Genomic DNA, 15,609 nt, shown 5'->3' on the forward strand with positions numbered 1-15,609 from the left:
GAAGTAGAATAAAATAAGATTAACTCCCCACAGGTTATAGACTCAATAAGCTAAAAACAATAAAACAGTTTCTATACTTAATGTTCTAGAAAATGACAAGCCTTCTTAAGCAAAAAGCAGCAAATACTTGGGATTTAAAGCCCCTTTCAACCCCCCTCCTGTTTGCCTGAAGCAACCCTTTTTAAGAAACTAAGAAATGAGGTGGGTGAATCTTTTTTGGGGGGGAGAGTTGTACTATGTTCTGCAGCTATTGGCACAGAGGAGTCAATTTTTGTTCAGTGGCTGAAGAATGACAGGAAGGATTGTGGGGAGCGCAACAGGCTGGCTAGCCTTACCTGTGGTTTGCTTTAGAAGGGCCTGCCCGTTCTTAATGGCCTGGTCTACATTCTTCTTGCGGTTCACAATCTCATCATTCAAGGCCTAGGCAGGGGGATAAAAACCTTGTGTCAAAGGCGAGTTCCCCTGGAGAGGCTCCTCTTTGACCAAAACAAGTTTCCCCCACTGGGGCTCCAACAACATCAGCACATTGACGGAGTAAAGGTGGCACCCAAGAGACATCTGTGGCTCCCTTCCACATAGGAAGCCTCTGGGAGGGGACACAGAAGCAGCCTGAAGCCTAAGGAAGGCAGGGCATTGATGATGCTATTTCTACCAAACAGAAGAGGAGGGAGAGTCCTACATCAAGCTAGGAGGAATACTTACACCAGCCTTTCCTAACCAAGTCCAATTTTTCTGGACTACAAACCCCATCAACCCCAGGATCATGGGGTCTATGGGGAGCGCCAGTTTGGGAAGGGCTGCTTTAAGCAGAGGGTGGCAGCCTTCTAAAAGGCTTAACTGGGACATGGGTTGGTCATCATTCTCTCTCTCTTTTTTTCTTTGGCACAGAAATAACGCCGGTTTGTGTGGTGGCTGTATGGGGCAGCAGCAGGGGTGGGGCTGGTGTTCTAGGGAGATATTAATGGCCCAGATCAAAATCAAAAGACTCAAAGCAACAGAAACAAAGGAAAAGCTAGAAGAAGAAGAATACATTATGGAAGATGGGAAAATATAATAAAATAATAATAATAATAATAATAATAATAATAATAATAATACATCATGAAAGATGGGGAAAGGAGTCAGTACCAGCTGGTCAGCATGCTGTCTCTGCAGGATGTCCCGCTTGTAATCCTTGACGGCCACTGAGCTGAGCTTGTCCTCAACCTCAGCCAGCCAGTTGAGCACCTCCACCTCGTCCTCCCCAAAGAGCCGGGCGTTGGACAAGGCCTGGTCAAGAAGGGCAGCCTTCCGGCCGCACCGGTCGCAAACCTCTGCATACCGGGACTCAAGCAGGTCAAGCTTCTCAGCCAGCGAGGCCTGCTCAGCCTGACAGCTCAAGGAGGCCAGGGACTGTCCAGTGTTGACTGCCAGAGCCATAGCTGAGCCATGACTCTCTATCTCCTCCTCGAGGGCCTGGAGGTCCGTGAGATGGTTTAAGAGAAGGGGGAACACAAAACAAGCAGACAGAAACTTATGACTGAAAATGGAATAAACGGGAAACAAATCTAAAACAAAACTGAGAAATGAGTGTGTCTGATGATCATGCAAACTCAAAGTAAAAATATCCACCCATGAGGGCAATAACATATATGAAATAAATTGTTTTAATAAAGAAAAGTGAGAGATGGGAGTTTTGTTTCATTCTTCTCTGGAGGCCAGCTAATCTCATGAACAGGAGTTATAGCTGCGGCTGCTATTTTCATAGCTTAAAGAGGAAAAGTTACTGAATTTGGGGAAAGGTGTGGGGGTGTCTCTCTCACACAATTCCCTTCTAATGAACCAGGATTCTTCCTACCCAGAGACCCCTGATTGACACTGACAACGATTCCTTCTTGCAATTGGCTGAGCTGACGTGACATCACTCAAGTGTTCAAACACTCTAAGGCTGCAATCCTATACACAATTACCTGGAGTAAGTCCCACTAAACCCAATGGAACTTATTCCAAGCAGAACCATCGAGGATTGCACCAAGTGCAGGATTCTAGGATTTAGTGATATGGGCAATATGCTAGGAACTACTAAAGTTAAAAACCTAAGAACAACCCTGCTGCTGGATCAGTCCCATAGCCCAGTATCCTGCTCTTATACTGGCCAACCAAATGCCTGTAGGAAGTCTGCAAACAGGACCCAAGTGTATCGGCATTCTACCTGTTTCTGATTCCCACACCTGCTATTCAGAGGTATACTGTTTCTGACAGTGAAAGCAGAACATAAGTCATCATGGGTAGTAGTCATTGACAGTCTTGTCCTGCATGTTCTGAAGCTCAACAAACCATGAGAATCTTCATCCTGAATTCCAACCAACTCAGCTTGGCTTAAAGATTGTTCTGTTATGACATGCATGTTTCCAACCTCCCTCCGCACCCCCATCTCATTCAGGTACCCAGGTTTCATATTAGCAGGTAGTCTTACTGAAGTGCCTACCGCACAGTGCTTCCCCCATCACCCCCACATTTCGCAATTCCTTGGCAACCCTTCGCCCACCTTATGCCGGCTTATCTGCTGCTGGATCTTGGCCGTCTGAGTCCCAATGGGCTCTGAGTTGGCCAGTTTCTTCTCAGTCACCGTCAGCCAGTCAGAGATGGGCTCCGATGTGTCGTGGAACTGCTTGGCCAAAACCAGGATCTCCTCCAGCTGGTTTTGCCTGTGGCAAGAAAAAAAACAAATCTATCAGCAACAATTTGGGGGCGGGGGGCGGGCGAGGAAGAAGATGAGGCTACTTTGCCATTCCTGCAATAACAAAGAATGAAATGAGCACCCAGAGTATTTATCCTGAGAAAGTTGAGCAGATAACCAGCTTCAGCTTTTGCACAAGGGATTCTGCTAGAAAGCATTTTAAGAGACTTCCAGGACTGGCTGGAACAGCCTATGCCAAGATGATGCCCTCCAGGTGTTTTGGACTACCACTCCCATCAGCCCCAGCCAACATCCGGAGGGCATCATCTTGGCAAAGGATGAGCAAGAGCCTCCAGGGTCATTAACTCCACCCCCCCCCTTTTTGAAGATAGGATTAATGTATCAAGAGCCTGCCTCATCAACCTTTTGGAGTCTGAGAGTGCCAGTAAGATTGCTGAAACATGTAGTCTGGCAGACACTGCATAGCTGAGCTCACTAAAAGTTTTTAACAAGGTCCCTCTCCCCAAACACTTCTGAATAAACTCAGCAGTCACAGGGCGAAAGAACAGATCCTCTTAAGGATCGGCAGCTGGTTAAAGAACAGGAAACAGAGTGTGGGAATAAACAGGCAGTTCTCACAATGGAAGGAAGGAAGCACGCAGTAAAGTTCCTGAAGGATCTGTGCATTGGAGCTGATGGTGCCCCTGAACTTGTTCAGGAATGATCTGGAGATAGGAGTGAGAAGGGAGGTGACAACGTTTGTGGATGACACCACAGTATTCAGTATGATGAACAACCAAGTGGGCCGTGAAGAGCTCCAAAAGGATGTCTCCAAAACAGGGCAGGGGGTAACAAAATGAGAAATGCACTTCAATGAATATATGGGTAAAGTAATAGATGCATGAAGCAAAGCAAAGCAAAACAAAACAAAAACAACCCCCAAAACCTTAATGATATATACACTGAAGGGGCCTAAAGTGGTGATGATTGACCAAGAAGGGAATTGTGGGTTCAATGAAAATATTGGTAATTTTTGTAGCCCCATGCAAAATATCTGATGAGCTGAAATCTCATGTTTAGACATGGTGGGGCTGAGGAGGAGTGGGGTTCCCCCTTCTCCATGTGAATGAAACCTGTCTAGGAAATGTGGGAAAGCCAGGGGGTGAGAGAGACACATAGCTTGAAGAAATTGCTGATATAGGCCATTTTCACAGATGTTACATTTGACTCTCTGTGGAGTTGCTGGAATGCAACTGCCAGGTTTAAAAATATTAATAATAGCCCTTTCCCTGGATTTTACACTCCCATCTATTTCCAGAGCTGCTCTGACACACACACACACACACACACACACACACACACACACACACACACACAGCCTCCTCCCCAAAGCAAAGCAGAAACTTCAAGGGACAGAGAGAGGGAACCTGCAGCTCTCTATACCCAGGACATGGCTCCTTAGCCCTTTTTTTGTCTGTGGGTTGCTTCACATGTGTGGGAAAGGTGTATGTATGCAGTCATGCAGCAGCTCCCAGGGGTCAAGCCCCCAGCAGCATCTCCAGACAGGGCTGCTGCCAATCAGAGTAGCCTGTACAGAGCTAGATGGACCAATGGTCCGACTCAGTATAAGGCAGCTTACCAAAAGAACATCAAAGTATACTTTGCTGGGAGAGGAGAGCGCAAAGCAAAGGTTACTTTATCTCGCTTCAGTGCTAAATTACAGCAGACAAGCTTGCATCCTACAGGCCTTGTAGCTTACCTGGCTGTAGCTTTGCCGAGAAGTCCTGCCCAGTGGCTTCCAAGGCTCTCTAGTTGGGCAACTATCTTCTCCCTGTCTGCTGGTTCAGCGGACTGAGCTATTCTCCCACCCTCTGCTTGGATCATCTCGACAGTAGCTTTCCGGTCATCCAGGAGACGCTGGAGCAGCTTTGGAATAAAGTATTAGAAAGTGATAATTATTCTGCTAAGGAAGGAATTACCCCTCTGCCTTCAGTAAGGCCAACAGTCCCCAGGGCTCTCCCTCTGCTAAACTCACATTTCCCTCCTATTGCTTTTAATTGTGCCCTCTTTCTCCCCTTTCACTCACCACCATCAACTTCAAGTTCCCAGGCCTCACCCAACAAAGGCTGCCTTTTATGCCACTCCTAGTGGGGGCTGTCTCCACACTAAAGGTTGGGTGTCTGCCCCCTATATTGTCTTCTCTCTGTTCTGCAAAGCTCACCAACTACCAGCCTCTTTCCTTCCTTCTCCTGCTTATTTGACATGGCACAGGTGGTAGATAGAAGCCGTCTGCCGAAAGGAAAGCAAGTGAAACCTTCCCTGTCAACTGGGGATACCTGGGGCTGCTGGTGGAGCTGAGTGCCCAGAGCAGAGAGAGGCCATGGAGGGTCCTGCCAGCCAGCAGTGCTCTGTGAGTTCAAGGTCCCCTGGCCCCCAACTCCTCACCTTTTGCTCCTGAATCTGAGCCCTCACTACTTTATATTCAGCAGATGGCGGCTTCTGGTTGGAGATGAGCTCCTCCGTGTCGGCCAACCAGCTGAGCAAAGGCTCCAAGGCATCCTGGAACTTCCCACAATGCAACAGGGCTTCTTGCAGCTGTGCAATCCTCTGCGCCACCTAAATTTTGCCAGAACATAACAGTCACACATATATATTGCTACAGAAGCATTTACTGGTCAACCATTTGGAAAGAGTGCTTCTCAGATTTGCTTCATTTTCACAGTCACCCTGCAAGGTAGAACAATACTTCTCTTGAGGTTTTTTTTTAAGCAACTAATAACATTTAGGAAAAAATCGATTTCCCAATAATTGGTCACTCTCTAGGATGACCAAGGAACAGAATCCAGAATGAATCTATGCAGAGAGAAGCAAACAGAACTCACAATGGTGGACAGATCCACCGGGGGACACAATTATCTCCCACCCCCAGCCACTTCCCTAAGTGTGCCCCCTTTACCTTCTTTTATACACAGGAATAGAAAAGTACTTGAAGACACTGTGTGTGTGTGTGTGGAAAGGGCCCACATCCATTCTCCCTGCCTAACACTAGGTGGCCTGGACTTCACTGACAATGATCTTCACTCTGCTCATGGGCAGGCACCCTCCTCCTGCATCCTAACAGCTCCTGTGCAATATAAATACAGTACAGTGGACCCTCGAGTTAAGAACTTAATTCGTTCTGGAGGTCCAGGTCCATTCTTAACCTGAAACTGTTCTTAACCTGAGGTACCACTTTAGCTAATGGGGCCTCCCGCTGCCGCCGCACGATTTCTGTTCTCATCCTGAAGCAAAGTTCTTGACCCGAGGTACTATTTCTGGGTTAGTAGAGTCTGTAACCTGAAGCATCTGTAACCTGAGGTACCATTGTAGTTGAAGTGCATTTAAATCCCACCTTTCTTCCATCGTGGAACCCAAAGTGGCATACCTGGGGTTCCCAAGGTGTCTCCCACCCAGGCATCAACCATGTTCAGGCCTGGTTAGTTCTGCAAGGCGGTCACCTCGTGTCCCTCCCAGCAGAAGTACATGTTAGGATTCATTCCCCGTCTGCAGTCATAGGGTTATTGTGTATCATATGATCATACGAATTATTGACAGTACGTTGTTGGTAATGCCGAGGAGCCATCAAGTGCAGCTCACCTTCTTGTTGAGGGTGTTCCAGCGGGTGTTGATGTCCTCCATGTCATGTTCCAAGCCCTGGACGTCACAATTCTTTCCCGCGCTCTGGATGAGTCCCTGTCCAAGCCCATTGACTTGCTGCAGTTTTGCCTGAAGGGGGTCAACTTGCTCCTTCTGGAATGTCTGAGGAAACATGGAAGCGGGGGGTGGGGGGTGGGGTGAGAGACAAAGGATGTCAGCCTCCATCACAAATCACCAGTTTCCTTACTTAGCCTTTTTATTTGCTATTGTTTTATCAAGCCGGGAACTCAGGGCAGCATACTGTACATGGTTAGCCCCACTCCAATTTTATCCTCATAACAAACTTGTGAGATATATGATGCTTTAGTGGAGATTCTTACTTTCCCAAGGTCAAGATGACTGGCTGTCAGTGAACATCAAGGCTATGGAGGGATTTGAATCCAGGTCTCTGTCAGCACACAACATTGATCTAAATCTAACATCAGACTGGCAAGAAGCTGCTCAGTACTTTTGGGCACACTCATCCTACCTCGTACCCCCAAGACTTTTCAACAACAATTCCCATCATTCCTGAATATTGGCAGTGCTGGTTGAGCTGATAGAGTTGCAGTCCAAAATATCTGGAGCACACCCAGTTGATGAAGGCTGTCTTAGGGCAATCCCTGGAGGCTATTGGCTAACCATTTCATTCTGTCTCCAGCTGTGGCTGAGAGCATCTCCTGCATACGAATGCCAGACTTCATTTGCAGATCCCACCGACCCATGAATGAAGCTTGCAGACATAGCAAGTTAATGAGAATGGACCAGCTTACTAATTGGCTATCAGTATCTTGAGCTGAAAAGGACCCAGGTGGCGCTGTGGGCTAAACCACTGAGCCTAGGGCTTGCTGATCAGAAGGTCGGCGGTTCGAATCCCTGTGACGGGGTGAGCTCCCGTTGCTTGGTCCCAGCTCCTGCCAACCTAGCAGTTCGAAAGCACGTCAAAATGCAAGTAGATAAATAGGAACCGCTACAGCGGGAAGGTAAACGGCGTTTCCATGTGCTACTCTGGTTTGCCAGAAGCAGCTTTGTCATGCTGGCCACATGACCTGGAAGCTATACGCCGGCTCCCTCGGCCAATAATGCGAGATGAGCACGCAACCCCAGAGTCGGTCACGACTGGACCTAATGGTCAGGGGTCCCTTTACCTTTACCTTTATCTTGAGCTGAGGATAGAAAGGTATTTGTAGAGAGGAATCTGGATTTTTGTTTCACTTCTGAGAAAGGTTTTAAACACAAGCAAAAAGAAAGAAAATACTGTGTGCAGCTGAGCTATAAAGGGTATCTCTGTAAAAACCAGCCAGCCAACCTGATATAGACAAGAAGAGTGTTAGCTCTGTTGCATTTAGAGCTGGGAAGGAAAAGTCATGGCAACAAATGAGGCTGTACCTGTACTGAAACACAGCATGTGGGCCTAGCAAGTGGCCAGCAGCTACATCTCTCTCCTGCACCAGAAAAGCCAGATTAGCTACACACCCATACTCCTCTGTAAGCTCGACAGGCATAATTCACTCTTTCTCTTGGAGAAAAACTTATCCACTTCCCTCTCTCAACACCACTGGAGAGAGCACCACATTCCACAGCATGTTCACACCAGCTGCACAACTGCTTCCTATATACTACCTTCCACATGCACAAGATATCATAAACATACTGAAAGTTTGCTGCATTATCACTCAAAAAGACAAAAGAAAGATGAGTGCAAATTGCTCCATCTCCAAGATCTTCCCACGACCTTGTGAGGGGAAAAAAAAGCACCATAAGGCATAGCAAGGTTTAGAAATAAAGGGAGGAAAGAAGGTGCAAGATAAAATCAGGAGAGGGTTGTTCCTATCAGGGAGCCCTGGATATTCTGAAAAGTCCCTGATGACAGACAAGACTCTGACAGAGCTGCCATTTCACCTTCCCAGGAAAGGGAGGCTCCTGTGAAGGGGAAATGGTAGCAGAGGAGGAATTAAGAGAAAGGGGAAGGCGGGTAGCTCCTTCACTTGGGAACACTACAGCAGAAGAGGCCATTTAGCCATGTGGACACACGTGAAACGCCAAACCTCTGCAACTCCCAGGAATACATATGATCACAGGTAGGGAAGAATCCAATGGCTGGAATCAAGAGAGATTCATATGTCCACAAATTCCTACACAAAAGATGCTTCCATGTTGGAATTTGTACTGCCTATTCAAGGCTCAGGACGGCAATCTCATCCAAACTGTCCTAGTTACAGGTAGGTAGGCAATCTCATCCAAACTGTTCTAGTTACAGGTAGGTAGCCGTGTTGGTCTGACGTAGTCAAAACAAAATTAAAAAAATTCATTCCAGTAGCACCTTAGAGACCAACTAAGTTTGTCATTGGTATGAGTTTTCATGTGCATCTGAAGAAGTGTGTTTCATCCAAACTACTCACTGTCTAGCTAAAGCATCTCTGGAAAGAGGCCCTTGGCCCACTAAGGACCAGTTTAGATATGTTTTGGACTGCTCGATTCTCAGCTTGTTGACTCCCAGCTGAACATGTAAACTGATCTCAGTGATGACGACAAGCCCTGTGTGTTTCTGGGAGTTCTGATAATATACCATGATGGAGCGCATGGCATGTTACTCTTTCATGTCACTTGGTTCTCTCCCTGTGGAATGGGAAGAACAGTGGCCTGCTTCACACAGAGCTGGGCAAACTCTAAGGAACTATCAACAGCAGCCACACTAGCAGATGACATAGGACTGCTTGCCCTGGCTGGTTGCTAAACAGCAGAGGCCCAAAGCCAAGCTGGCAGATGGAAATTAAGGAGGATATACTTTGTGCAGCAACTTCCTTTTGTGGGGACAGAGCAAAGGATGAATTTACTAAACCTTTATCCCAGGCACCCCCAAACTTCAGCCCTCCAGATGTTTTGGACTACAGTTCCTATCATCCCTGACCACTGGTCCTCTTAGCTAGGGATCATGGGAGTTGTAGGCCAAAACATCTGGAGGGCCACAGTTTGGGTATGCCTGCTTTATCCCAATCCCTTCTGCCTCACTTCCATGTCTGGTGCAAAATTTCCACTGTAATCTTCAAAGTTCTTTATAGAGGACTGGATTTTTTTATTTTTTTTATTTAATGAACACAAAGGAGTTATGTGAGTCAATAAACACCTGAAGGTTTGATGCTGTCCTGGAGAAACATCAACTGTCTTTCCAGCCCCCAGCCTTTAGCTTTGTCACGTTTCATCTTGGGATGGCTCTTTTCCTCTTACCTGACCATATCACTCCTGTTTGATTGGTTTAGCACCTCATTCTCTTCCCAGCTGCCTCCCGCTCCTCTTGCTGCCCCTTCTCTTCTAGAACTTCCGTTTAAAATGCACGCAGTCCCTTCTCCTTCAGCTTACATTGATTCAACTAATGGGAAGGGCTGTAGCTGCATGGAAGAGCACCTACCACAAGATGCAGCAACAGTCACCAACCTGGATGGCATAGCCGCCAAGTTTTCCCTTTTCTCACGAGGAAGCCTATTCAGCATAAGGCAATTTCTCTTTAAAAAAAGGGAGAACTTGACAGCTGTGCTGGGTGGCTTTAAAAAGATTAGACAAATTCACAGAGGAGAAGGCTATCAATGGCGATTAGCCACAACGGCTATGCTCTGCCTCCACTGCTGCATTCAGGTCCAGGCTTCCCATCTTGCTGGCCAGCCAGAGAACAGGATGCTGGATCTGTCAGTTCCTCTGGCCTATCAAGGCTCTTCTTATAATTTAACTGCTTTGCATGCAGAAGCTCCTAGATTCAATCCCCAGCATCTCTAGGCATATTTACAGGAGGAAGACAGGGCAGTTGCACAGGGTGGCAGACTAAAGGAAGAGGCATTGCGTTGAATCTGTTGGGAGCAGCCCAGAGTGGTCAGAGGCCACACTGAGTGTGTCACTCAAAGGGTAGCTGCCCTTGAACAAGAAGAAGGGCAGAAGAGCCTCCCATCCCCCATGCCCTTCAAGCCACACCAGCTGCATGCAGCCCCTGGACTGGGTCTTACTCTTCCCAAGAAGGCTGCCATCATGCACTGCAAGAGACAGTTCTGGGCACACCTTATTTCGGAGGCTGCTGCTAGTCGTGTAGATACTCCTGAGCTATATAGATCAATAGTCTGACTTGAGATTAGGCATCTTACTACATCCTGGCAGAGTCTTCCTTTGGACCTCCATTTCAAAACAAAAAGTTGTCTTTAATGCTGCTTCTTATTGGGCCAACATCTATTGGCGTTATCACTGAGACCAGGTGCAAGGAACCTTTGGCCCTCCAGACTGCAACTCCCATCAGCTCCAGAAAGCATGGCTGAAGACCAGGGATGGTGGGAGTTGTATTTCAGCAACAACTTGAGGTTCCGCACATCTGGTCTAGGCAATGAGTTTTGTGTTACTCAAAAGCTACAGACATTTGGTTCAGTTATAACAGAGAGCTCTGTCTTGCTGAGAGCAGCTTATCATGCCAAGATACACCACCCAGAAGAGCCTCTTTCTCATGCTTCATTGGGAGAACCATTTTTTTTTATTAACAAGATTTATCAGGTGCGTTTCCAAAAGATCAAGTCAACACACAGCAATTCTGTAAATATCATATTAAAATGCATGATTTGTGCAGGTGTAAGTGGTAGAATTCATCCGCTGTGGCATTTAAGCACAATTACTTCAAAATACAGACTTTTGTTTTATAACAAAAAAATGGATGTGTGATTAAATCCCACAGGGCATTTAACCATGACTGAATGTATTAAGGTCCAGAGCTGAAAAAAACACTCAAATTTCAAGCAGTGCATTACACAACATATTCCCCCCCCCCCAATTTCTTAGTACCTGGTTGCTGGTTTGTTTTTTTACCTGCTGAGTAATTGCTAGAACACAAGACTCCCAGGACCAAGTCTCTTATTCATCCAATAGCCCTGAATCACCACTATTTATCAGTCTGCCCTACCTCATAGGGATGTCATGATAAATGTCAGCAGCAGGAGTGGGAGAAAGAAAAAGCATGCTCCTACTCATGGACAGCCTCCCCAGGTGCTCTGGACCCCCACTCCTGCCAACATAGACAATGGTGAGGGATGATGGGAGTTGTAGTCCAAAACACCTGGCGAGGTAGTTTTTGGTGATCTTTAAGGAGCCCTTTGTTCCCGGGGGAAACTGGCACATGAAAAGTAAATCAGCAGCAAAAAACACCAAACTGAAGCAACAAATGGCTCTGTTTGTAAGAAAACGAGGAACAGGAACACATTTCTAAAGCTTTGCGGCCAGGTAAAGATTTAGCAGCCACTTCCAAACAAAACTGCGCCCAAACTTCCCTATGGTTTATGGAGGGGCCTGAGCGAGACAGCTGCGATGCAAGGCAGCAAGAATCTAAGCTTGGAAAAGTCAGGGGGAAATGTTTTCCTCCCTTGCAATGTTCAGCAACTTGTCTCCAGAAATGGGAACGTGCCAGGATATTAAATGAAGATGCTGTCCAGAGCTATAGAGCCATTCTGCCATAAGGAGGATTGATGGCAACATAACAGCAAAACGACTCACCCAGCCCTTCTGCTGGGACTGCTTATTTTATATTATATATTTTATAGATAGATATAAATGGAAAGGGCCCTCCTACATGCAACAGCAGCCAGACACACAAACACACACACACACACACCCACCCCAGACCGATAAGCCAGGCATGCAAGCTCTCTGAAGGGACATGCCGCCACCTCTTCCTACACGCTCCGGCCATAACCTCAAATACAAAACTTATTTTTAAAATGAACACAGGAGAGGACTCCAAAGCATTTCGCTCTGATCAAGCAAAATCCCCACCCACCCCCACCCGCAATCAGGAACAGCTGCCATATTTGGGCGGGAATGATCCAGAAACCAGAGACAGGTTTAGTGGGGGAGGCTTAAAAACGCAAAACCCAGTCTTAACAACCGCCTCGGCAGAAAATACTTGGAAGCGTAGCTTAGAGCTTCAAACACAGAACGCGGAGAGGATGCCAGAGCACTGGCTGGCCAGCTCTCACTTGGACAAAGGCACAAACCTTTCCCAGATTCAGAGAAGGAAAAGCAGCAGGAGGAGGAAAGACTGGAGGGCAAAAGAAAAGGGAGGATAGACACTGCCTTGCGATAGGAGGGCCAGCATGTGGCATGTGGCCCCTTTCCTCACACCAGCCTTCCCCAACATGGTGCCTTCAAAACATGGTGCCTACAACTCCCATCAGCCCCAGTCAGCACAGCTATACTGTAGTTCAAAAAATCTGGATGGTGCTACACTGGAAAGGGCCATTTTTAGACAGTAAATATGTGAGGGGAGAAAAGGGGGGTCTACCTCTTCCCACTCTTCATCGTAAGACTCTTACCAGATGCAGAAATGGGTGGCTTGACGGAAGTACCTTCTTCCCATCTAGACCAATGAAAAGTTTTGGTGAACTTAAAAGCTTCTGTACCATTTTGTGACATTTGGGTTTGCCCAATAGAGAAACTAAATGTGTGTGTGTTGGGGGTGGAGAATGCCAGTCAGTGTTCCTATTCACAGGAGAGTCAGTATGGTGTAGTGGTTAGAGTGCTGGGCTAGGACCTGGGAAATCAGGCTTCAAATCCCCACTCAGCCATGAAGCTCACTGGGTGTGGTCTTGGGCCAGCCACTCACTCTCAGCCTAACCTACCTCACAGGGTTGTTGTGATTAAGAAATGGGGAAAAGTTTGTAGACCATATTGAGCTCCCTGGAGAAAGGTGGGATATAAATGTAATGTATGAATGAATGAATGAATTTGGAAGCAAGTCCTGCAAAATTACCCAGAAAATACACGGAATTCATCTGCTTGTTATTCTCTGCTTCCCTGCCCTCCTAATGATGCTACCAGGCTTTCATTTACAAGATGCTTCTCTCAAGTATCCTGTTCCCATCCTTCATGGTAAACCTGCTGACCTCTTTCTCCTAACAGCTGGTTTATATTTATCCAAGTGCAAATGCAACACACACACACACACACACACACAATAAATGTATCATGCAGACAAACCAATCAGAAAGCCAGAAGTCATGGCTTCTTGCCTAATGTACTTGCCCGTTCCCCCATCATCACACGGCTAAAGTGAGAATGGAGGATTAGATCAGGAAAACAAGAGATGGGCGAATGAGTGGCAGTGGCGGCAGTGGCTAAACACTGTCTCCCTAGTGCAGCTCAAACAATCCAGTTTGGGGGCTCACAGCTGCTTTGAACCATATTAAAAAGTGGGAGATCCTATCTCATACCGAGCAGCACAACATTTCGTTTGGCAATGTATGAAATGCCCCATAACCTCTCATAGCTTCTCTTCTCCCCTGTAGAACCAACCATGGCAACAGCTAAGAGCACCTTCCATATATTCCCCTGGCTGTTTTGACCCTGACGTGTTGAGCAAATATCTCCCAATCTGGGCACCACGGGACTGACAATGTTTCCTATCAAATAGCTCTCTCTCCTCAGATAGCTCTCTCTCCTCAGACTCTGCTGGACAGACTGTAATAAACCCAGAGCGATAATTCATGTCAGTTTGGCTTAGCTTGGCATCCCCTGCTCCCCCCACTTTTCTTCCTAATTACAGGTCTGAACTGTACAGTCTTGGCTGTGGGTGCTGCATTTTTTCACTGAGAAAAACTCGGCCTTTTGCCCACAGTTGGAGACTGTTTTCCACATGTGAAATGAACACTACATCATAGCCCTTCTCAAGCCTCTGGCTACTTCTGCTTTTCTTGTTTTTGAAATGTGCAACTGTCTGAAGCGTGAGAAATTGCAACCAAGCCAAGTTCCTAGGCAGGGGGGTAGGAAAAAACCCCAACGTCATGACAGTTTAAAAAGTACAAAAAACTAGCTTAGCATGGTTGACAATTGTCAAAATCAGTATCCAAAAGAAAACAATGCCCTTTTATAGATGTTTGGTGCTGCAAACAGACTTGGCACAAAAACTTCTCGTTTCCAAACCCCTTCTTTACTTGGAGATTTAAAGAAAAAGTTTTCAGCAACTTCTTTTCTTCTCTATGGATTTGAAAGAGCCTGACTAGGCAGTTGGTTGGTTTTTATCATTTACGTAATGTTGTTAGCCAGAATTTGCCTTATACCATTTCCCTCTTAGCAACACATTTTCCCATCTATGAGCTCTGCAGCTACCCACACTTAATCACAATCTTTCAGAAGAAAATGTATAATTTGCTTCTGAGCACATGAACATAATGCTACTTGAATAAGTCAGTTCAAGACACTGGTGGTGGCAAGAATATTTTTACGTAAGCAAGATAATGACAGCTTTGTTCTTGTTTGAAACCCTCCCCACACCTGAAAAGAAAAAGAAACCCGCCCAACACTTTCTACCAAGACACTTTCTGCCTACAAAATGTAACCCCCTTTCAAAGGGAAGGAGAACCCAAATATTAACAAAAGGGAGAAAAAGTCAGGCATGCTTTGTACTCCAAATTACATCAATCAGTCAACTATGGATTAACTCTTCACTTCCCCCCTAACTCCCTTCCTACAAAAAAAGTAATTTTACGTCTGATATGGCAGCGTGTGGGGACCAGGGGAAACAAATACCTCATTATCTGGAACCAATCCATCCGTTTCAGCAGGAGGCCCTTCTGCAGCGAGGAAAGAAAAGGAAGTACTTTCTGAGTCTGGCACAGCAGAGGTCAGCTCCTCCTCTCCACTTTCTGGTGCTGCAGAAGAGGGCAGCTGTGGTGTGCTGCAAACTGTATCCCACACTGCTCCAGGTGCCAGAGAGAAACCAACTTCTGGCGGCTCTGGCACACCATCTGCACTCAATGGCATAGAGATGGCAAGGCCTTTAATCCCTTGGGCCACCTGAACAGGCTTCTTGATGGAGGTGGACATTGTGGCATTGTCCAGCTCTTCCAGAGCAGACAGTTCCTCTCTACTTAGAGGCATATTTTCCAAGGAGAATGGCACAGAAGCAGAGGGCATCTCCTCTGCATTTGGTAAGAATGGTATCAGGTCCTCTGCTTTGGGCTCCGAAGTGACTCCTGGAAGGCTATCTTGACCACAAACTTCTTTATACCTGGACAAGCAGGCAGAATCCACAACAGGCCCCCCTGCCTCTGGGGTTAAAGCAAGTGAGGATGGCAAAGGCAGGGTGGAACATGTTACAGCTGCTGGACCATCAGTGATGGAAGACCCCACTCCAGCAGAAGGAAAGGGGTCGGCAAGCTCCTCTGGGCTATCTGAAGGGGCATCAAGAGCCTTGTCACTAGGGAGGGGACTGACAGAAGCAGATTCCTCTCCAAAAGCAGAGGCCAAGTCTTCTG

At 46.7% G+C, this 15,609-nt stretch overlaps 1 protein-coding gene across 18 annotated transcripts in view; it reads right to left on the minus strand.

Annotated features, from left to right (window-relative positions):
- The window catches only part of MACF1 (microtubule actin crosslinking factor 1), a 291,507-nt gene that overhangs the window by 42,887 nt on the left and 233,011 nt on the right, over positions 1-15,609 (minus strand). For all 18 annotated transcript variants that reach the window (XM_060275855.1, XM_060275856.1, XM_060275857.1 and 15 more), the window contains 6 exons: positions 6,296-6,457; positions 5,105-5,275; positions 4,419-4,585; positions 2,528-2,687; positions 1,129-1,455; positions 336-420 (listed from right to left, as the gene is read on the minus strand). In XM_060275855.1, coding sequence (XP_060131838.1) covers positions 336-420; positions 1,129-1,455; positions 2,528-2,687; positions 4,419-4,585; positions 5,105-5,275; positions 6,296-6,457 — 1,072 coding nt within the window. The remainder of the gene's footprint in view (positions 1-335; positions 421-1,128; positions 1,456-2,527; positions 2,688-4,418; positions 4,586-5,104; positions 5,276-6,295; positions 6,458-15,609) is intronic.

Source organism: Zootoca vivipara, chromosome 6 (genome assembly GCF_963506605.1).
Source record: "Zootoca vivipara chromosome 6, rZooViv1.1, whole genome shotgun sequence".
Lineage (NCBI taxonomy): Eukaryota > Metazoa > Chordata > Lepidosauria > Squamata > Lacertidae > Zootoca > Zootoca vivipara.